At 34.1% G+C, this 23,330-nt stretch overlaps 1 protein-coding gene and 2 pseudogenes across 2 annotated transcripts; 1 reads left to right on the top strand and 2 right to left on the bottom strand.

The window, feature by feature from the left end:
- The first annotated feature begins 1,929 nt into the window (after positions 1 to 1,929).
- Positions 1,930 to 3,153, top strand: LOC120114541 (annotated as a pseudogene).
- A 399-nt stretch (positions 3,154 to 3,552) lies between these two features.
- On the bottom strand, positions 3,553 to 7,055 carry LOC120114540 (annotated as a pseudogene).
- An 11,298-nt stretch (positions 7,056 to 18,353) lies between these two features.
- LOC120114558 (sorting nexin 2A-like) lies at positions 18,354 to 22,966 on the bottom strand. 2 transcript variants are annotated; one of them, XM_039135418.1, is made up of 6 exons: positions 21,694 to 22,966; positions 21,392 to 21,601; positions 20,789 to 21,049; positions 19,486 to 19,572; positions 18,760 to 18,882; positions 18,354 to 18,365 (listed from the first exon to the last, which is right to left on the bottom strand). In XM_039135418.1, exons 1-5 carry the CDS (start codon positions 22,765 to 22,767, stop codon positions 18,805 to 18,807), a joined length of 1,710 nt encoding a protein of 569 aa, XP_038991349.1. In that variant the 5' UTR covers positions 22,768 to 22,966; the 3' UTR covers positions 18,354 to 18,365; positions 18,760 to 18,804. The 2 variants fall into 2 exon arrangements, with proteins under 2 accessions (XP_038991349.1, XP_038991350.1); XM_039135419.1 differs by lacking the exons at positions 18,354 to 18,365; positions 18,760 to 18,882; positions 19,486 to 19,572 and adding an exon at positions 20,186 to 20,206 and having other exon boundaries at positions 21,694 to 22,963.
- Between the last annotated feature and the right edge of the window lie 364 nt (positions 22,967 to 23,330).

Here is a 23,330-nt window from a genome sequence, read left to right as displayed (position 1 = left end):
CAAAGCATGCAAACTAGAAAGAATGTAGTTAGGATTTATTTGTTGAACAAAAAGAATAGAGGTAAAAATCATGTATGAGTAAGATCTATTTAACCATATTTAGGTAGACAATATGTGAGGGTAGGTTTTATTTGTTAACTATATTTCTTATTATTTTATTAATATTAATTCTTGAATCCCTCAATTTGGTCATTTAGAATTCATTTTCCCTCCTATTTAGCTTTTAGTTGATTAGAGTTAAAATCCTCTATTTAAGTTCTTCTAGTTTAGTCCTTAATTAGGAATAATCAAAGTTAAACCCTAGATTTTAAGTTCTTAAATTTTAGTCATTAATTTAGATTAGAATCAAACCTTCTAAGTTTAGGTTTCTTTAATTAGTCTTAGTTCTAAAATTATTTTCTTTAATTAGAAACTCATCATTAACTTCATAATTAGATTAAATAAATTTATTTATTTATTTCCTAATATTGAAAGAAAACTATCTTAATATAATTAGACGTTCAATTTCCATATTATCAAATAAATGAATATTTTTCCAGTGCTCAACTAAAATTTAAATTAGGTTCTCACTAAATAAAAATAAAGTAAAATGGTCTCTTCATCTATTTAAATTGTCAAGAACACATCATTTAACTTATGTTAGGGACTTAGTATTAGTCTTTTAAATAGATGAATAGTCTTTATCTTTTTCAATAATAAATCGAGTAATTAATTAAATCCTTTGTCATCTTTTATTAATTAGGTTTTTAATAATTATTTTTAGTTTCTTTAAAATTCTTAAGAAATGATAATTTCATTATTTCAATAAATAAAAATTGTCTTAATGAAAATTAGGGAATCAATTTCTTCTTTAATTGGAAATAAATAATAATGTGCAATTTTTCTAATTTTTTAATTTGTAGGAAGTGACAATATTTCATTATTTCAATTAAAAATAAGAAATAATTGTCTTAACAATAATTGTGGGATAATTTATTATTTAATTGGAAATGGATAATAATGTGCATTTCTAATACAAACCTTCTTTCAATAAAATTTTAATGTTTTCAAGGAAATAAGAAGATCATTAATTAAATTTATATTTGAATTCTCAAAATTTTAATATTAGGGATAATGTGTAATGAAGGTATCAATTCTAGGCACGGCGGGATGTTATTCATTTTTCGATTATAATCGACTCTCGAATCCATAATCTCTAAATACGATGATTGACTACCTTTTTAAAAGTTTTTTTTTTGTTAAAATTCTTTAAAAAGACGTTTTTTGAGTTTTCAACCTACCTACAATGGTGACTCCAACTACTTTCTAAATGTTTCTAAACTTTTCTTAATTTTTGACTTCTAAAATCACACTCAATAAAAAAATGGTCATCACAATTTCCATTACTTTATTTTTTTTCAGTCAGTATTAACACTTTATTTTATAGTAATAGTGTTATATTTCCGACACGAAGAAGTAGATCTAAGAGGTTTGAACAATATTCATGTTCTACTTTTATGATCCTTTTTCGGTGTCCATTTCTTTTTGAATTCATGAAAGCCATTTTATAGGCTTCTTACTTCCATTCTGTTCCATTGTTTTTCTTGGATATCCCTCGCTCCTGGGCCTCAAAGTTTTGTCAATCTTAGTGATTTATTGGTGATGATATGAGATTCTTATGAAAACTAAATTAACGGTTGCAAAGTAATTTCAACGTTTTGCTCACAGTATTTATGGTTATTACTACCAGTAATGAGTTTAATATCTGTCGTCTAAATGTTGGGAAATCTGGATTGATAGACATAGCCTCATAACTCATTGCTTTATTACCATTTGCTTCCCTGTTTCAAACGTTATGCTTTCAGCTTAGTTCCACACTTGTTTCACCTTTTAATTTTACTATAAAAAGAACTTGCTATCCGTCTGTAATATCATTTCACACGGTTCAAAATGGCTCTCGCCACACTCCTCTTTCTGATACTGCTCTAATTCACTATAATCCACATCAGCACAGGCAGTATTCCGACCAGTGCTGCAACCATGCCGAATTTCAACTCTATTCTCATCTTTGGCGATTCCACTGTCGATTCTCATCTTTGGCGATTCCACTGTCGATACCGGAAATAACAACTTCATCGATACGGTTTTTAAAGCAAATCATCTCCCATGTGGCCAAGATTTCCCTGGTCACATTCCCTCGAAACTCATTCCGGACTTTGTAGCAGACGTTCTAGGCATAAAACAAACAGTCCCTCCTTCTCTAGACCTTAATCTCTCGAAAGATGACCTTCAAACCGGTGTAAGTTTTGCATCGGCTGGATCCGGATACGATCAGATCACCACTGTTGTGACAGGAGCGATCCCGCTGCCAAAGCAACTCGAGCAATTCAAGAGTTATATAGCAAACCTTAGTAGGAATTTTGGTAAAAATGAAGCTCAAAACATCATTGAAAAGTCTCTGACGATCATCAGTACAGGGACCAACGACTTTGGTTTCAATTACTACCTCTTGCTGATGCGTAAACAACAGTACAATGTTAGCGGCTTTCAAGATTTTATGCTAAAAGCATTACAAGACTCCGTCAAGGTTATGCATTCAAAGCCCTTTAAAATCTCCAACAAGCAATTTTAGTCCTCTAATTCTCCATCTGTTTACAGGAACTATACAAGCAGGGCTGTCGTAAAATTGTTATAGCAGGACTTCCTCCAATGGGACGTGTTCCGGTCCTAAAAGATGTTTGGAGGACGAGAACGCCAATGCTCGGTCCTACAACAAAAAGCTCGTAAACTTGCTACCACCGCTACAGGCTACACTCCCTGGGGCCAAAATTGTGTATGCCGACATATATATACCATTACTGGACATGATGACTAATCCGGAAAAATACGGTAAAACAACACGTGCATAGACACGTCTAATTTAACGAACTTGATCCGGAGTACGGACATGGAATAGAGTAACAAGTTGTGGGTGCAGGTTTCACGGAGTCGAATAAAGGATGCTGCGAGACCGGATTAGTTGAAGCTGCATTTTTGTGCAATGCAGAGACTCCAGTTTGTGAGAATCCTTCAGAGTTCATGTTTTGGGACAGTATACATCCAAGCGAGACAGCTTACAAAGCCCTGTCTGATTGGTTGGTAAACCGGATCCTTCAAAAGCTTACTTTGAAGTAATCAACCTCAGTTTTTGGTCACTAATGATATCAGACAACAAGTTAGTTTAGATTGGAGCAGGGCAGGTCATAGGAAGGAAAAACATTAGACATTTGTGAATTTTTTTGGGGTCTTTTTTTAGTAATAAAATATCAGCCTCTTCAGTTTAAGGAGAGATATTTGGACCCACCATACCAATTACAAAACACTAGGAACCTAAAGAAATGAAAATACATGTTATAAGGATTCTACACAGTTCATACAACAATGATAATATCTCATGTATGATCAGATTCGCTATATACATAAAAAGGACAAGACTGCAGGATCATGATTCGCAAATATAAGCCGAAATAGCACATAACACATACCCAGAATACCATTGAATGCAACACAAGAACCCTGCAGTTGCATCAGCTGCTACTTCCTGCCACGGGATGATCGGTTGCCGCCCTCAAATAACTCATTAATCCTGGCCTCGATATCATCCGGACCATACCTGATAAGCCTATCGGTATTCCTACCGATTTCAGGGATAAATTGGAGCCTCCCTGTGAAGTTTCCGAAATCCTCAGCTGCTCATCGAATACAACCCATGAGGATTGTGTTTTACATGCATCCTCAAACTGAGAATTGAATGACTTGATCTTCTCTTTCATGGACTTGACAATTGCGTTCGAAGCTAAAGAGGAATTGTCAAGCTTTAGCGCACCCAAAATCTTGTTCCATGAACTTCTTTGATAATTGGTACAGTTTTGCCGGACTTTGGCAGTGTGTTTTCGGATCCAATCATCACCCAAAAATGACTCCAATTCACTATCTTTCACTTTTTGTACGATGTATCTTCCATTATTCATAAAAAAAATGGAGCACAAACCAGAATCTCTATAAATCCTGGACTTCATCTCCAAATTACTCTCCAAAAGTTCCATAATCCACGCCATCTGAACTGACATTGATGATGAAGACACTCGTTTATCATCAAGCTTATTAGATGGAACGACAGCATTTCTTTCGTCAAAAACTTGTTCTAATGTCTGTCGTGATCGACAAGCTGCACGGAGATAGTTCATTGCATATCGAATGATTGGATAGAGTCCACCACCAGGAACGGCTGCCTTTGCCGGGTCACGCCGAATCAAATTCTCTAATTCCATGAATATCCCTCTAATTGCTTCTCCCAATCTCTTCCAAATGGTAATGGCTTCGTTTCTAAGAACCAAACAGCATTGATCAGAGAATACAGAATCGAATTCAGGCATCAAGTCTCGCATAGTCTCGAACACGTCAAGAACTTTGAAAAGTCTCTCGGGCGATAAGCGATAGCAATGGCATCGGCGAAATTAATTAACTGAATGGCAGACCACGGCAGACTTCCATGAAGGAGAGATCAGCAGCAGAGGAGAATCCGAAAAAGATGCGATCACATAACCGGCGTTCGCTCGGGAAGAGGATACGGAGGGAAGCGTTAGCAGCTTTGATCCAGCGTTCAATCTCATCTTCCAGCTCTTGCCAGGGCATTTTTTGGACTTCATCGATGCCCAGTTTCTGTAATCCTAGCCTCGAGATGCTCTCTTCGAGGAATTCTCTGCGGCAGGTGCTGTAAACGTGAGAGCACTCTTTACCGAACCCTGCAGCTACCATGCGCTTGGCGATCTCGTAAAGGTCGTTAATAGTCCCCGATGGAAGGGCGTCGATTATGATGTCATAGTCCGTTACCGGTTGAGCTACAGGGATCTGATGATCAAGATCTGCACCGTTGTGAAGAAGACCTTCCTCGTTTTCTTCGTTCTCATCGTCGGAATCGAAAGATGAGTTCTCGTTTGACTCGTGGTTGTTCCGACTCGGTTCAAACGACTCAGCGCCTCCGTCCATAAGAGACCTGAACTCATCCTAGACGCGGAACATGGCCTGTTGCATAAGGTCGTCGGCGCGTACAAGGCAAGCGCCGACTCCGACTGATTTGTCGGCGGTCATGGGGCTTCAGTCCCTAATCGTACGGATCATTTCGTCAATAGCGACAAGAAAGGCATGAAGAGGTCGGTCGAGGGCGGCGCAACCACGAGGGTTGTTGGCGTCAACCATGTTCTCGGAGAGCCTCTCGCGAGAAAAGCGGCCGTCGAAGTTGGAGAAGATCTGCAAAATATCGTCGGCCATGGTGTCGTTTTGACCCAGCGTCTTGGCTATATGCCTGGCCACCGCAAGCAGCTTATCCTCACCGTTGCCAGCCACAGGGAAACTAATATCTCCTTGATTCTCTTCTTTATCGTCTACCTTTGCTTCATAATGTTCCCAAACAAACAAAGAACAAGTGATTTCTAGGGATTTTAATACTAATAAAGACAACAGTAACTAAAGAGTTAGGGTTTTTTAAAATAAATTGGGGGAAAGAGGGAGGGGGGAGTTGAATTTGATTAGGCTCTGAGAGAGGGAAAAGGCTTGGGGAAATGCGGTTTGAGAAAGCAAACAGAAATGTTGAATGCTTGAATTGATGAATAGAAAGGATCATGGACTGGACTGGGACTGGACTGGAACTGGAACTGGACTAGTCTCCTACAAATCTCGTTCGGTTTGGTTTTAACGTTAACTAAACTACAACTGGAGCTGGAATTTAGTAAGATTTCGGCAACACGTACTGTACTATTTCCTGTCTTTTTTTTCTTTTTCTTTTTTTGAAAATTATAACATGCTCGACAATATCAATAAGCACTTTTAATGATAAACATCATTAATCTAAATTATAAAAATTTAAAATTTTAAAAGACTCATATATAATTATATATTAATTAAAAATTTAAAGGTAAATTATTTAAAATAAAAGGTAAACTATACAAATGATCATCTAAATATTGTCCTTTTTATTTCGACTATCATTTTTGAAATTTTGTCAATTAGGTCACTCAACTATTTAAATGCATTTAATAAAGTCATTTGCCATTAATATTTAATGGAAACTGATGTGGCAGTTAAAATATTTAATATTATTACACATTTGGTCTATGCTAGTTATATATTCTATCAACTTGGTCATAATTTTAATAAAGTAAAATAAACTTAACCCTCAAATCAAATTGTATCAAAGTAATCTTTATTCATCTTATTCTTTGAATTTGTAAGAAAACAAACAAGAAATAAAAGAAAAGAAAACTTACAAAAATTGATTTTATTTTTGAGAAATTAAAAAAATATATCAAGCACTTTGATTTAAAAAAATGCATTTATATTAAGTAAAATAAAAATTTTAACTCTTAAAAATTAATCCAAAACAATTATATTTTACTTATAATGTGACAAATCACGTAAAAGTAAAGTTATAATACTTGGAAATGTAAATATTTTTAAACAAACAGACTAAAAGTAATTATAAAATAAAACATCTAATTTAAACTCCTAAAATTATTGAATTATATAATTTAAACACATGAATTTGTTACACTAATTGTCTTGTGTGTATCATTGTAAAATATAGTATTTTAAGCTAAAAAATGGAGAACATGGAGAAATGTTAATTAATTTTTATAGTATTGTAAAATAAAGTGTTAATTAATTTTAAGATTTTATATTCGATTCAAATATTATATTCGATTAAATTATTTGAATATTACAAATATTACTACAAGATTTTAAATATCAATTTTTACTCCTTACTAAATGAAAAATTGAGATTTATACTTAAAATATTTTTGATACAATTTTTACAAAGTATTTCGATCCATAATCGAGTCAAAATTGAGTTTTCAATAGGGTAGTACTGATACTGTCTTAACAGTATTGATACCCCCAAACATCGAATGCGAAAGAGATAACGATACCCTACAAGTTATCGATACCCTCATATATAGTAGTATCGATCCAATGGTACCGATACTACCCCTTTGTTTTTGACTCCAAGATATAGAATGCAAATAAGGTACAGATACCATGATCGGTATCGATACTATTTTACATAGTAGTATCGATACTCCTTGAGAGGTATCGATACCGTTGGTTTTGCAACGGTCGAAATATTTAAATTTTATACAATTAGTATCATTACCCCTATGAAGGAGTACCGATACCCATACGCTCCCAACAACTTTTTGAAGTGGAAAAATACAACAACGGCTCTATTGACTCCATGATCATCCCTAACGTTTAGAATTGATTTGAGGAGTATTTAAACAAGTATTGAAGCTATTAGTGATAACAAGAGAAGCTAGAAACACAAAAGAGAAAGCCTTAAACAACAAGTTTGAGCAACAAGTTTGATCAATTCAAAGCCAACATCCATTTGATATTCATTTTGCTTTCAAGAACACAATTTGTGCTCAATTGTATTCAGTTTTTAGTGTTTTTTCTTTGTTCTAGAATTGTGCAAACATCTTACCTTGTGAGGTTTTTCTTCTAAGTTTGTAATTTTCTCTTTGAGAAGAGAGTGTCTCAAGAATTTGGGGTATAATTATTGAGGGAATTGTAAGGTTACTATTTGTCCTCAAAAGAAAGATAAAATAGTGAATTTGTGGAAAATCCATAGTGTGGATAGCTAAGGTAGTGGACGTAGACTTTGGTTGAAAAAGTCGAACCACTTTAAATCGTTGTGCAAATTATTTCTATTTTCTGTGAAAGGTTCCACCAAAATTTTAATTGCCAATTCACCCCCTCTTGGCTAATTCATCCGATTAATTGACTCAATAATTGGTATCAGAGCTACACCCATTTGAAGGTTTTACCACCTCTTGAGAAGACCCGAGAAGAGTTCAATCGATATTAAAGTCATCAATGGTCTCTACATTAAACTTCCACTTCGTTCTTGATTCTCAGCCCATCAGCAAGCCTCATTTCTTCAATGAAGCTAACCATGCCTTTGGGAAGAATAAGATGGAGTTCTTCGTTCAAGCTAGTGACATAGGAGCATGGAGAATCATGATGAAATGATACTTTGAACCATCCACAAAACCAGAAATGTGGAGTGAAGAAGAGACGAGATTATTCCAGCTCAACTCAAAAGCAATCCATATTTTATTTTGTGCACTTAGAAAAGATGAATACGGAAGAATATCATCTTGTTCAACCGCCAAGGAGATATGGGAAAAACTTCAAGTCACACATGAAGGAACCGACGAGGTAAGAGAAACCAAAATTAGTCTTCTTAATCATAGCTATGAAAATTTCAGGAAGAAACCAGATGAAGACATCAAAGCTATGACGAATAGATTTTCCGTAATTGTCAATGGTCTCAAGGGATTCAGAGAAATAATCCCTGATGAGAAACTTGTGAGGAAGATAATTTATTCTCTTCCAAAAGCTTAGAAATCGAAGAAGATTGCAATTATAGAAGCTAAAGACCTAAAGTATTTAAATCTCGATGAGCTCATTAGTTCTTTAATCACTCATGAAATGATGATTCAAGATGAGGTAGATCACGAGAAGAAGGAAGATACAAAGAAGGAGATAGAGAAAAAGAAGAACGCTGGTGTTGCTCTCAAATCCACTAAAAATGAGAGTGACTCTGACAAGGACGAGGATGAAGAAATGCCATTACTTTCCAGAAGACTCAGAAAATTAATGAAGCCAAATAGAGGAAGAAAATTCCAACGAAATGAAGGCTTCAAAAATGAGTCTAAGGAGAATGACCCAATCATTTGCTATGAATACAAAAAGCCTGAGCATGTTAAATATGATTGCCCACAATTAAATAAGAAGGGTCTTTCAAAGAAAAAGCATAAAGCACATGGTTACTTGGAGCGATGATGAATCATCTGATGAAGAGGAACAAGAAGTAGTAAACTTGTGCTTAATGGCCACTGAGGAGGATTCTCAGGTAACCTCTAACTCATCTAATTTAGAAGATTATTCATTTGATGAGTTATTAGAGGAATATAATGGTTTGGCTTCGGATTATGAGAAATTATTTTCAAAATACAAGAAAGATATTTCAAAATTAAAAAATGAAAAAGATCTCATATACAAGACCAACATTGAACTTGAAAGTAAGATTAAGGATTTGCAAGTCAAAATTGATGATTTTGAAAAGAAAATTTCTAATTTGCAAAACTCACTTTCTAGAGTTTATGATGATCATCAAAAGGAAATTGATGATCTTAAAGCTTCTTTTAATAAAGTTGGATCAAAACGTTTTGAAAAATGAGAAATTTCAAAATCCAACTATATTAGAAAGAATTTTAAAACTTAAAATCATAGAGGTCCCCAAAGAACCTCGAATAGTAAAATCATTAGGAGTATATGGGTTCCTAAAGGACTCAATACTACTAAAGATAAGGATATCATAAACAAATGGATACCCAAGGGGACTAGCCTTTTAGGAACTAATGAATATGGACCCAAAAGAATTTGGGTACCAAAAATAAAAAAATAATCTATGTTTGTATGGAAATGAGCATTGCTTCAAGGAACGAAATACAAGCTCAAATACATGGTACCTTGATAGTGGATGCTCAAGACATATGACCGGAGACAAGATTCGGTTTACTAAGCTTAACGACAAAATGGAGGAGTGGTAACCTTTGGTGACAACTCAAAAGGTTACATAGAAGGTATAGGTACTCTAAGTATTAACTCTTCCATACAAGTAGAAAATGTTTTATATGTAAATAGGTTAAAGTAAAATCTATTAAGTATTAGTCAATTGTGTGATAAAGGATATAATGTCTTGTTTGAATCAAATGATTGTAAAGTTGTTGACATTGCATCTAATAGGATTATGCTTATTGGTCATAGAATAGGAAACATATACATGGTGCATTTAGATTCAATTAATATGACTAATTTATGCCTAGTTTCCAATGATGAGCATGATAGTTGGTTATGGCATAGGAGACTAAGACATACAAGCATGAGTGTTTTACAACGACTTATTCAAGGCAATTTAGTAAGAGGTTTGCCAAATTAAAATTTGATAATGATAAAATTTGTTATGCATGTACAAAAGGAAAACATAAGAGATCTTCCTTTAAATCCATTAATAATGTATCAACTAGTAGAGTATTACAATTGATCCACATAGATCTTTTTGGGCCAATTAGAACAACTAGCTTGGGTGGAAAACAATATCCTTTTGTATTGATTGATGACTATTCTAGATTTACTTGGGGTTCTATTTTTAAGTACTAAAGATGAAGCATTAGAAAATTTTATCACTTTTTCAAAAATAATCCAAAATGAAAAAGGTTACTCCATTTCAAGTGTTAGGAGTGATTATGGTACTGAATTTGAAAATCTTAGATTTACTAATTTTTGTAATTCAAATGGAATTTGCCATAATTTTTCTGAACCTAGAACTCCTTAACAAAATGGAGTTGCTGAGAGGAAAAATCAAACTTTAGAGGAAATAGCTAGAACCATGCTTTGTGAAAACAATTTACCAAAATATTTTTGGGCGAAAACCACAAATATCGCTTGTTATGTAATTAACCAAGTAATGATTAGGCCTATTTTAAAGAAAACTCCATATGAAATTTTCAAAAATAAAAAGCCTAACATTAGTTATTTTCATCCTTTTGGATGCAAATGTTTTGTTTTAAACAACGGTAAAGACAATCTTGGCAAATTTGATGCTAAAAGTGATGAAGGAATTTTTCTGGGTTATTCCTTAAATTCTAAAGCTTATCGTGTATTTAATAAAAGAACTTTAGTGGTAGAAGAGTCTATCCATGTTGTTTTTGATGATAATCCCCTTCCGAGGAAGTATTCTTGTGTTAATGATGATGTAGGCATATTGAATACAAATGATGTGGGAGAATCATCATCAAATAAATAAGTGAAGGATGAGGAAACTCAAGATGCCTTCAAGAATCTAACCATTGAAGAAAGGGAAGTCACATACCCAAGAGAGTACAACTATGTCAAAGATGGTGAGATTTTAGGTGATCCATCCAAAGGGGTAACTACTCGATCTTCTCTTAGGAATATTTGTAATCATGTTGCATTTATCTCATGCATAGAACCTAAAAATGTTAAAGAAACATTAACCGATGAAAATTGGATTATGGCTATGCAAGAAGAGTTAAATCAATTTGAGAGAAGTAAAGTATGAGCATTAGTTGAAAGGCCAATTAATAAATCTACTATAGGTACTAAATGGATGTTTAGGAATAAGCTAGATGAAAGTGGTAACATAGTGAGAAACAAGGCTAGACTTGTTGCTCAAGGGTATACTCAAGAAAAAAGAATAGATTTTGATGAAACATATGCTCCCGTAGCTAGGATGGAAACAATTAGAATGTTGTTGGCATTTGGATGTTTCAATGAATTTAAATTATACCAAATTGATGTTAAAAGTGCATTTTTAAATGGTTTTATAAAAGAAGAAATGTATGTGGAACAATCTCCTGGTTTTGAAGATTCAAAATTTCTAAATCATGTTTTTAAATTGACAAAAGTACTATATGGTTTAAAACAAGCTCCTAGAGCTTGGTATGAAAGATTATCAAATTTTTTAGTTGAAAAAAGTTTTTCAAAAGGGAAAGTTGACACTACATTGTTTTTGAAACGAAAAGGTAAAGATTTATTAGTAGTTCAAATTTATGTTAATGATATAATATTTGGTTCTACTAATGATGCTCTTTGCCAAGAATTTTCTAAGCTAATGCAAGGTGAATTTGAGATGAGCATGATGGGAGAGCTTTCATTTTTCTCGGGGCTCCAAATCAAGCAAAGGAAAGATGACATCTTCATCAATCAAGCAAAATACGTTCAAGATATGCTCAAAAAGTTTGGATTGGAGAATGTGAAACCCCAAGCCACTCCTATGAGTTCATCTACAAAGCTTGACAAAGATGAATGAGGTAAATGTGTTGATGTTAAACTTTATAGGTCTATGATTGACTCTTTACTTTATCTAACCGCAAGTAGACCAGACATTATGTTTAATGTTTCCTTATGTGCTAGATTTCAATCATGCCCTAAGGAATCACATCTACAAGCCATTAAGAGAATCTTTAGATACCTTAAGGACACTCATAGTATAAGACTTTGGTATCCTAGAGACTCTATCTTTAGCTTGCATGCCTTCTCGGATGCGGATTATGTAGGATGTAAAATAGATAGGAAAAGTACCTTCAGTACTTGTCAATTCCTAGGAAACATGCTAATTTCTTGATTTTCAAAAAAGCAAAATAGTGTTGCATTATCTACCACTGAAGCGGAATACATTTCAGCCGGTAGTTGTTGCGTACAAGTTTTATGGATGAAACAACTTTTATACTATGGAATTAAAGCAAGTATCATTCCTATCCAGTGTGACAATACTAGTGTTATTTGTCTCACTAAAAATCCCATCCAACACTCTAGAACTAAGCACATTGAAATTAGACATCATTTCATTAGAGATCATGTCTTAAAAGATGATGTAGTTCTAGAATATGTAGATACTTTGCATCAATTAGCCGATATTTTTACAAAACCCTTGGATAAAGATAGATTTTGGACACTTATGAGAGAATTAGGTCTAACAAACCTACATTGATTTTGTGTTTAAAATAATTTTAGCACTTTTTATGATTAAAGAAAAATGCATGTAAAAATATAATTTTTTGAATGCATTCTATGCTAATGGTTAGGGGCAGTTTATGATCTTTAGTGAAAATTAATAATGTGTTCAAATTAAACTTAAGTATGATTTTATTGATTGAACATATTTAATTTTCATAATATGAGTTGTCAATACCACTAGAGCTGATTAATTTTGCATGCAAAGTGTTTAAATGCAGATTTTTGACCATTTTGTGCACTTGGTATCGATACTCGCTACCCAGTACCGATACTACTTTTGCTAGGTTTTGATGCTCTAGCATAGTATCGATACTGCTTCAATAGGTATCGATATTATTCTTAACGGTACTGATACTTCTTGAATGTGTATCGATACTACTCAAAAAATGCCTTGAAGTATCGATACCCCTCGAAAGGTACCAATACCTCCTGTCGGGTTTAGGCTTTAAAATTCCTAAAATTTTATTATTTTGCCAAAATACCAAATTTCACTCATACCCACCGTTCTCACTCTCAAAGCACCCAATCTCCACATTGCTCAAAATCAACGATTTCTAGTCGAAATTCCTTCATTCTTCAACTTCAAATTCTGCTAGTATCATTAATCTCGTGCAAACAACAACACATCTCATCTCAATCCTATTTTTCAAGGTAAATTTTTCTAAAACATTATTTTATTGATTTTGAACATAGGCCTAGTTTTAGATAGTTTTAGTTCAAATTAGTGATCGGGCATTTCGTAGATTATAGTTTTACACTATAATCTACAACTAATTTTATCAAAAGCACAATTTTTAATATTTTTTGAAATTTTGAAATTATTAAAAAAATTAATTTTAATTGTTGTTTTTTATTTAATTATATTGTTTTAATGAAAACTATACATATTATAATTTTTCAAACTTAGTTTTCAAAATAGTTTTAAAATTTGCCCATTAGACACTAGTGTTAGAGAACCTATAATTTGAGGACTCATATTGAGTTTTGGGATTAATTGTGTTTCATACATATGTTGTTTATTTGCAGATATCCCATCCTATTCTAATTTCAATCATGTCTCAATCTCATAAATGTCCTAGGTCTAGTCGATCAAACCAACCACAAAACCCACCTCCTATTCAACCTCATAATCCAAATCCAAACGAACCCAAAATGACTATTCTCAATTCTTTCTTTAATAAACCTAACCGTAGGGGTCTCTACACTAGGTACGTTACACATTTTGAGTCATACAACATTAGAGAAGAGTGTATCCCTTCTTTACTGGCAATAGAAGAAATGAAATCCAAATACCTCCATCCCCTTAAAGCGTGGAAGTTTGATAACTTATTTAAAGTTAAACCAATTTTCTATCAACAGCTCATACGCATTTTCTATTCAAATGTCGTTTGCTTACAAAACGAGTTCCAAACCACTACTGAAAGTATTCGGTCCTATCTCTTGGGCCAATACATTACCATAGACTCGGATTACATAGCTGCAGCCTTTGGATTAGATAATCAAGGGGTAGATAATGAGCGAGAGTGCCTTCTCCATATGAAGTCAAGTCGAGTGCGAGTGTTTTAGAGTACCAAGAACGTTTCCTTCATCTTATGATCTCTTGGTGGTTTAGACCATCCGGAGGAAAATATTCCACGTTTAGAGCTCTTGACACATGGTGGATGCATTGCATCCAACAAAATAAGAAAATAAATCTCCCTCAAATTATGTTTGGGGAACTAGTAGACACTGTAAACAACATTCCTTCAAAAAGAGTCGAAACTTTAGTTTATGGTTGTCTACTCAGTAATATGTTCATAAGAGCTGGTCTTAAGGTAGAACTTGATGTGTCCATCCCTATAGAAACTGAAATAAACCTCAAATCTCTTCAAAATCAGGATGAAAAGGAGAAAAAGACCAATGGGTTCGTTCAACGAAGAAAACTCCCGACGCTAGCTCTTCACGAGTTACTTCGGCTTTGGATCAAGAGCTTGAAGATCTTTAACGGGATGTCGACGATCCCGTAAACCAGCCCAATGACGATCCAGCCAGGTAAGAGAGTCTGATGCCTTTATATTTTTGATCATTCATGGATACATTCAACTTGAGGTTTGCATCCCTAGAGTCCCAACTCACTGCTCAACATCTAGAGCAACAACTGGAAAATCAAGCACTCAACGCTAGGATCGATGATCTTGCACGAGATGTGGTTGCGATAAGAGCACATCTATCTCCTCCCAATCCTCCGATGGATGACTGACCTTATCTTGCTAGTTTTCTTTGGTTAAACTATGTCTTAATAACTATGCATTGTTTTAACATTTTGATGGATTTGGTTGTTTAACAAATTTGAATATTTGGTTGTTTGGATGTTTTGTGTTTTGAATGTTTGATTTTGAATGATTAGTATTTCTGAACTTAATTGAATATTTATTTCATTAGTTCATGCACTTTTACATATTAGAAATATTATGACCAATCCCTATTACATATTGTTTATGAATATTGATTATGTGGACTAATGACTAATATTTCTCTTGGCTTGATCTTAGCAGTTATATACATATATACATTTGGTTATCTTGTTTATATCATTTATAGAGTCTTTTTGATTTAACAAAAAGGGGAAGAAAACTTATAGTAAGGGGGAGTAGTAAATTTTTCAAATTGATTTTTCAAAATGAAAATCTTAAAATTTCTAAAATGTTTTGTTATATCAAAAAAGGGGAGATTGTTGAAAACATTTTGATATTTCGATATAAAAAAACGTTAATTAATTTTAAGATTTTATATTCTATTCAAATATTATATTCGATTAAATTATTCGAATATTATATATATTACTCCAAGATTTCAAAAATCAATTTTACTCCTTACTAAATGAAAAATTGAGATTTATACTTAAAATATCTTTGATACAATTTTACAAAGTATTTCGAACCATAATCGAGTCAAAATTGAGTTTTCAATAGGGTAATACCGATACTGCCTTAACAGTATCAATACCCCCCAAACATCGAATGCAAAAGAGGTATCGATACCCTACAAGTTATCGATACCCTTATATATAGTACTACCGATATCATAGTCAATGGTACCGATACTATGCCTTTGTTTTTGACTCTGAGAAATAACAGAATGCAAATAGGGTATTGATACCTTGACCAGTATCGATACTACTTTACAGAGTAGAAGTAGTATTGATACTCCTTGAGAGGTATCGATACCGTTGGTTTTGCAACAATCAAAATATTTGAATTTTATACAGGTAGTATCGATACCGCTATGAAGGAGTATCGATACCCATACGCTCGCAATAGCTTTTTGAAGTGGAAAACATACAACAACGACTCTATTGACTCCATGATCATCCCCAACATTTAGAATTGATCTGAGGAGTATTTAAACAAATCTTGAAGCCCTTGGTGATAACAAGAGAAGCTAGAAACACAAAAGAGTAAGCCTTAAACAACAATTTTGAGCAATTCAAAACCAACATCCATTCAATATTCATTTTTCTTTCAAGAACACAATTTGTGCTCAATTGTATTCATTTTTAGTGTTCTTTCTTTGTTCTAGAATTGTGCAAACATCTTACCTTGTGAGGTTTTTCTTCTAAGTTTGCAAGTTTGTAATTTTCTCTTTGAGAAGAGAGTGTCTCAAGAATTTGGGGTATAATTATTGAGGTAATTGTAAGGTTACTCTTTGTCCTAAAAAGAAAGACAAATTAGTGAATTTGTGGAAAATCCTTAGTGTGGATAGCTAAGGTAGTGGACGTAGACTTTGGTTGAGAAAGTAGAACCACTCTAAATCGATGTGCAAATTATTTCTATTTTCTGTCAAAGCTTCCACCAAAATTTTAATTGCCAATTCACCCCCTCTTGGCTAATTCATCCAATCGATTGACTTAACAGCAAAACATTGGCATGTTTATTTTACTTTATTATTAGAAATAATAAAAGTCGATAAAGAGAAAATAAAGATTGTAATGGTTGTCATTAAATTGGATTCCTCTCCAATTAACTACATTGGCATATTTGAGGAATCAATTTATTAAAATTAGGATCAAATTGATAAAATATATAAGTAACCGCGATTAAATGTGTAATCATACCAAATATTTTAACCGCCACATCAGCTTTTATGTTAAATATTAACGACAAGTGATTTTATTGACTGCATTTAAATAGTACTTGAGTGATCTGATTGACAAAATTTCAAAAATGATGGTCAAAATAAAAAAGGTACAATAATTTGGTGGTCACTGATATAATTTACCTTTAAATTTTCAACTAATTTATAATTATACGTTGAGTCATTTAGAATTTTAACATTTTATAAATTAATTTATTGATGCTCATCATTAGTGATGCTCATCGCCGCTCGTTGAGCGTGAAAGAATCATACCTATTTTTTCTATATATCAATAGAAGAAATCTCTATTCGAGATTCTAAGGAATATACTTTGGGTTTTTTCCGTTAACTTTATATTCAGTTTGTCTCATTTAATGCGTCTATTTTAATTTTTAAAATTATCTCATTCAAAATGCCTTATTAAAAAGTCAACAAATAACAACATTTATATTTTTTAGCTTTATATATCTCACTCTCTTACATATATCAAAACAAATTTGTCAAGTCTATCAATCACCTTTTAGAGCTAATTTTATCATTTCCTTTTATTAAATATATCTCCTAAATTTATATGCGTAGTCAATATAAAACATAAATTATAGAACAAAAGGTGTATATATAAATAATTATTTTATTAAAACAAACGTTTAATATTAGGGTAAATTACACCGTTCTTCACTAAACTATACTCTTTCTCCTATTTTGCTCACCATACTTTCAATTTTCTATTTTGCTCATTGAACTTTACAGATTGAATCATTTTGGTCACTCGACTGTTTTCTCCCTAACAGCTAACATGACATTTTTTATTATTTATTTAATATAAAATAATAAAAAAATAAAAACAAACCACCATAGATGGTGGTCGTTTGGTCCCAAAATGGGATAGGTTGCTTCGCCTCAACACCTTGAGTCTGAATCCGACCTCCATTTTAGCGGAACTTGCTCCAAAGTCCTCGAGTTTGAGATTGAAAGTGAGGAAACCAAAATGTTTCAATCCAAATTCATGGGTTTTGAGACATCTTTTGGTGAAACAACCACCAAATTCAGACTCAGGGGGCTTAGCCGAATCGACCCATGAAATTTGGGACAGAACAGCCACCATCTACGGTGGTCGACAGTGGCCCGAATGAAAATGACGTGGTGATCGATAGAGAGAAATAGAAGAAGAGAAGGAAAAAGGGTAAATTACACCATGAGTCATTGAATTTTACTCTCTCTCATATTTTACTCACCAAAATAACGTCGTTTTAGAGTATATTTGAGTTTTTCAAAATGTCGTCGTTTTGATTCTTATGCCATGTCATAACGCTGTTAAAAAGTTAATGGCAAAGTGAGCAAAATAATTCAATCTGTAAAGTTAAATAAGCAAAATAGAAAAATTGAAAGTACAATAAACAAAATAGGAGAGAGATTATAGTTCAGTGAGGAACGGTATAATTTACCCCTAATATCATTAACAAAATGTGTATATATAAATAATTATTTTATTAAAACAATCGTTTAATGTTAAACTTTTAGGTATAACATTCATTAAAAAACCGTTATAAGGAAATATAGCACTTATACTTTTAGAAAATCACATTTTAAAGAAATTAAAATAATAGATTTTAAGAAAATCCCAAAAAAAACTTAATTCGTCAAATTAGCCCAAAATTCACCTGCAAGTTATTGTTCATCTATTTTTTTTTTTGGTTACAATTGTTCATCTACTTTTAAATTATATGTATGCAATATGAACAAGGAGATATTCCTATCATCTTCACATTCTTTCCAACTCACCTCATTTAGGTGCAGGCAAATATATAGTGTCACCTCACAGACAGATCAAAATGAAATATCAAACAATTTTCAACATAAACTGAAGCGCGGGTTCAACAACTTTTTCACATACAAAATATAACACTCAAAATTTTTACTCTAATCCAAACAGAAATATCATAACTAACCAAAGTACTCTTCATTGTTATTATTAAATCTGCCACCTAACATGGACGCTAATAATAATGATAAAAAGTATGAGACCAAAAATATTAAAAACAAAAAAGTGGATATACAACCAAACATTCATCAGCTATCTTTCGCATATCCACTCGTCTCTTCCGCAACCTTTGCCCACACATCTGAAATTTTCTCGGCATATCCCACCTGTTACATTTTTCACAAATATATGTAAAGCTACAATTCAGCTCAACTCTCCCTACGTCTTTGTCTAGATAGCAGCGATTTTCATAAGTGCGTTACAATAATTTAACTGCAGAAACTGAATTACCCACACACGACAAGCAGCCTTAACCCACAAACAAGAATCAGTGGCTTTTTGACCATCCATTTTACGGTGGGACACAAACGGGGCAGCATACCCTAGTAATATCCTCTTGAAACAAGGACAACTAAATCGGTTCACATTGCAGTTTGATAACAAATCAAACAATCCGCAAAGACCCCTTGTAAGGGAGGGGTGGGAAGAGAGGGGAAGCATTGTCACTAAGTGAGAATGAAGAATATGCAAACCACCTTTTAATAGGGTATTGAAACTGAACAATTGCATCTAAAAGCAAATCAACTGTTTGGTTTATATGCCAAGACAATCGCCAAACAGCCCTATAAATTTGAGGTACGGGATAGGGCAATTTCAATTAAACAAGCTAAAGAAAATATAATGTAGAGAGTATTCTCAAACAAAGTTAATTAGAGCTTTCGCACAATAAGAGCATCAACATGGACCTGAAAACAAGAAGCTAAAATTACCTGATTTACAACAAACCCCTTCAACATGTTCAAGAAGTCAACACTTCTTTCTTTGTCAAGCCTTTCAAGTTCACCCTTGTTATTTTCCTGCAGTTACATCATCATGAAACAAACTTAGAAAATGAAGACCATGTACTAGAAAATGCAAGTACAAATCACACCATGCAAGTACCTAAAAATCCACAATAAAAGGACCCAACATTGTATGCTTGTCTGATACAACAGAGTGAAATGAGAACCATAGTAAAATACTGGAACCCTTTCAATTTACCACATGAAAAGGAGAGGGAGAACTTGAAGCAAGGGATGCATAGCTAAGATATACCATTATGCCCTTTAAGTTAATCCTATCATTGGTCTTGTCAAGCCATGCACCTAGGTGCACCTGCACCTTGGACTTTAGTGCTAGACAAACAATTCCTCACACCCTTTCACGTGAGGCACATTTGATCAAGCACAAGCCTGGGACACCTAAGCACAATTTTTGTACGTTGACAAGCATAAAAAAGCCTTCCTCATTGATGTTTTCTTTTAGTTCACTTTCTTCATTAGAAGTACCATACTAGTAAGAATGTAGTGGTATCGAACTCTCCACAAGGGCAAAAAATACATGTTGACCATAGAAAAAATTACATCAGGCAATATAGCAGTTTTAGTGCCTTGAGTGCACCTTGCACCCTTGTCAAGGTTGCCTATCACATCTTCAGCTGCTCTTTCAATCCTTCTTTAATAGCTTTACTTAAGATTTAATAAAGGCTGCAACCTAAGAGCTGTAATATTTTTAATATTACCACTATAATTATGGAAAAACTTTTATACATTTCTTATTTATCTACATATTAAATATCACTGGCTCCATGAAAATGCAAGGATGATAACTTTTGAAAAGTAGGTATGCTTATTACCGTATCATCCATACACGCATGAACAGATGGAAATATTAATTATACCCAACTTATTGAAATAGTCCAAGCAGCGGGAAAAACATATATGATATGAATGGACAAGAGATACAGTCTAATAATAACTAAAGCCTAAAGGGTAAAATAGAATAGATATGCCTCAATCTATCTGGTTATAAGACTTTATCATATAGGAAAAACTCAACAAATTAGGAGTGAACTATCTTTATCACAGACAACTTCACGGATATCTAGTATCGATTCAAACATGCAATCACAAAGGAGATATTAATGATCATAGGCTCATAGTATGACCACAAAAAAACTTAATACATCAACAACAAAGCTGAAAAATGTTATCTTCAAATTAAGATACAAAGCACATTATGACAATTATTTACCTTGATCCGCTCATAATCTCTTATGACAACATTTTTAGCGTCTTCAGTGACCCGTATAGTCTCTTTCAGTTCCTCTATCTTGTGAATCCTATATTTGTCGCCACCAAATATTTTAGATGATGCAGTTTCAAGTTTTTCAGCCCTTGAATGGAATGTAGATAGTTCTGATAGAAGAGTTTGAACCGTCAACAAAGCACTTGATCGATCCGCAAATGCACCATGCACAGCTAACATAAGCCCAAGATATTCATGAAGTGTATCCTGAAATGGATAAAAACAAAGTACATTATAAATTATTGGAACTCCCTTCAAATATGGAAATCTCTACAAAAATTGGAATTGCCTGTAATAACCCCTTGAATTAATGCATGTACTAACAACAGTAATTATCTTCTCAGGCGACCGACAAGCAATCCATTCAACATAGCTTCGGACCTTTAAAAGTTGTCATTTGCAAATTTACTGATTACTAGAGATTCAGCATATTGCAAACACATATTCTTGTACAAAACAAAATTATTCCACCAAATGAATACTTGTGGATATATAAATTTCATGTTTAAGTTCAAAGAATAAAATGAGGAGAAGTTTTTTGCACATCACCAAATGCTTGACAGTCTGCGCATTCAATTCTCTATAGAATCTGCTAGCTTTGACTGCAGCAGTCGCTAAACATTTCATCTCAGCAGCCCGCACTCTCTGAGAATTGTACATAGCCTCCTCATTCTCAAACTTAGTCAGCTTAATAAATGCCAATCTTAATTCTCCCATTGTCTCTCCCATATCTTGCTGTGCTTTAACAAGAGCCTCGGCCTAAAAGAAAATTAACAAGATCCATGATCAAGAATTTCATTCCACAAGATTCAAATGCAACTTTCAAACTCCTAAAAGAACAATAACTTTACCTGCTGAGATGCATTGCTAATTTGTTGCTCAAGATCATGAATCCGCTCTTTCTTCTCCATAAACACCTTATCCTCCTCTACTACAGGCGGTTTAGAACCACCCCAATCATTTGAAACAGACTGTCTCAATTCCTTAAACAATCGCAACAAATCCCTCCCACCTTTCGCAGGCTGTACCACCTCATGCGGTGCCGCCACTGCATTACTTTCCCCGAACAACTGCTTAGGTAATTTCACAGCACCATCAAGCATCCGAGAAGCAACATCGGTGCTCGTAGACAATGGAAGCCTCCCTTCCACCTGCAAAAACACCCTCAATTCATCACTTAGTCTAATAACCGGATGCTCCGCAAGTCTCCTCAAATACTTCTCCACTGCAACCCTTCTTTGCTCCACGAATTCTTGCTTATGCATCACCTGAGATTCAACCACATTTTTATCCGGCCTCGGAGGAATAAAATATCCACGGTAAGCTTCCGCTAACCTATCTGACAATGTGACCACATCCCTAAACCTTCTCTTGACACAAAATTCGGTGCTTCCAAAATCTGGAATGTTGGTTCTCGTGGTGATTAGATAAGTGTAATAAGTATTCCCTCCGGGAACAAGTGAATTCGCGGTCTCCTGCTCTTTTTTAGGGTTAGAAACCGTGATTTTGATGTAATCAGAGCTGGACGATGAGGATCTGGAGAATGCCAATGAAGGATCCGGATCTTGAGACGTGGAGTCGATGCGGTTAATTTCGTTGGCAGAGTTGTCATCGAATGGACTGAAGATTACATCAGCGTAGGACGGAGGCTCGATATAGGAGTTGTTGTCCGATGCGATAGGGTTTCGATAAATTGGAGGGGAGAGCAAGGGGTCGGAGTCCGCAGGATTTACGAGCACCGGCGGGGAAAGCGAGTGGCGCGTGGATTCGGAGATTGATGAGTTGGCGCTCCGAAAACTGGAGTAGGAGTTGTTATTGTTGGGGTGGTTAGTGGTGAGCGAGTCGTCGAGAACAAGACTTTCTATTTCTTCACGGGATGCGAAGAGATGAGCTTCTTCGAAGCCAGAGTTCTCAGAGCCTATCATCTTTTACAATTCGAATCAAAACTTTCTCAGTAAATTAAAGGAAGAAGAATTAGATTAGAAGAGCTAGGATTATCGATTATTCCAGTGGTGCATGCGTGGGGGCGCGTCAACTGAAGCAGGAGTGTGCAATACGCAGAGGGGCGCTATGTGGGAGGCGAAGAAGAGGATGGAAGACTAATGAGAAGCGTGTGGCGCGTGAGGTTGGGGGCATGGAAAATTGTGAGAAAAATGTTGTGGATTAACTTCAAACTGAAACAGAAAGTGTAATCTGTATTTTGATTGTAATTGAATAGATTACATTGATGATTGAAGTGTGATGTTGGGCCTCTGTTTGGGCTTTGGAGACCTTTTAAGGTTTGGGTTATCAAATTTAAACTTGGAAGTAATAAGTGAAATTAAACAAGAACTCCAATCAACGGTTTAATATGTTGCATTATAAGATTGTTGGTAGTGAAGAAACAATTTGTATTAGTTTAAAATTCAAATAATTCTATAGTCTATAAAATCATCTCAAATAAATAATTCTTATTATGTTGTCTAAAAATTCGAAGAGGAAATAACTT

This window comes from Hibiscus syriacus, unplaced genomic scaffold (assembly GCF_006381635.1).
Source record: "Hibiscus syriacus cultivar Baekdansim isolate YM2019G1 unplaced genomic scaffold, ASM638163v2 tig00110234_pilon, whole genome shotgun sequence".
NCBI classification, from domain to species: domain Eukaryota; kingdom Viridiplantae; phylum Streptophyta; class Magnoliopsida; order Malvales; family Malvaceae; genus Hibiscus; species Hibiscus syriacus.
The sequence above is the reverse complement of the archived record's forward strand: the minus strand, read 5'-3'. Positions and strand labels throughout refer to the sequence as shown.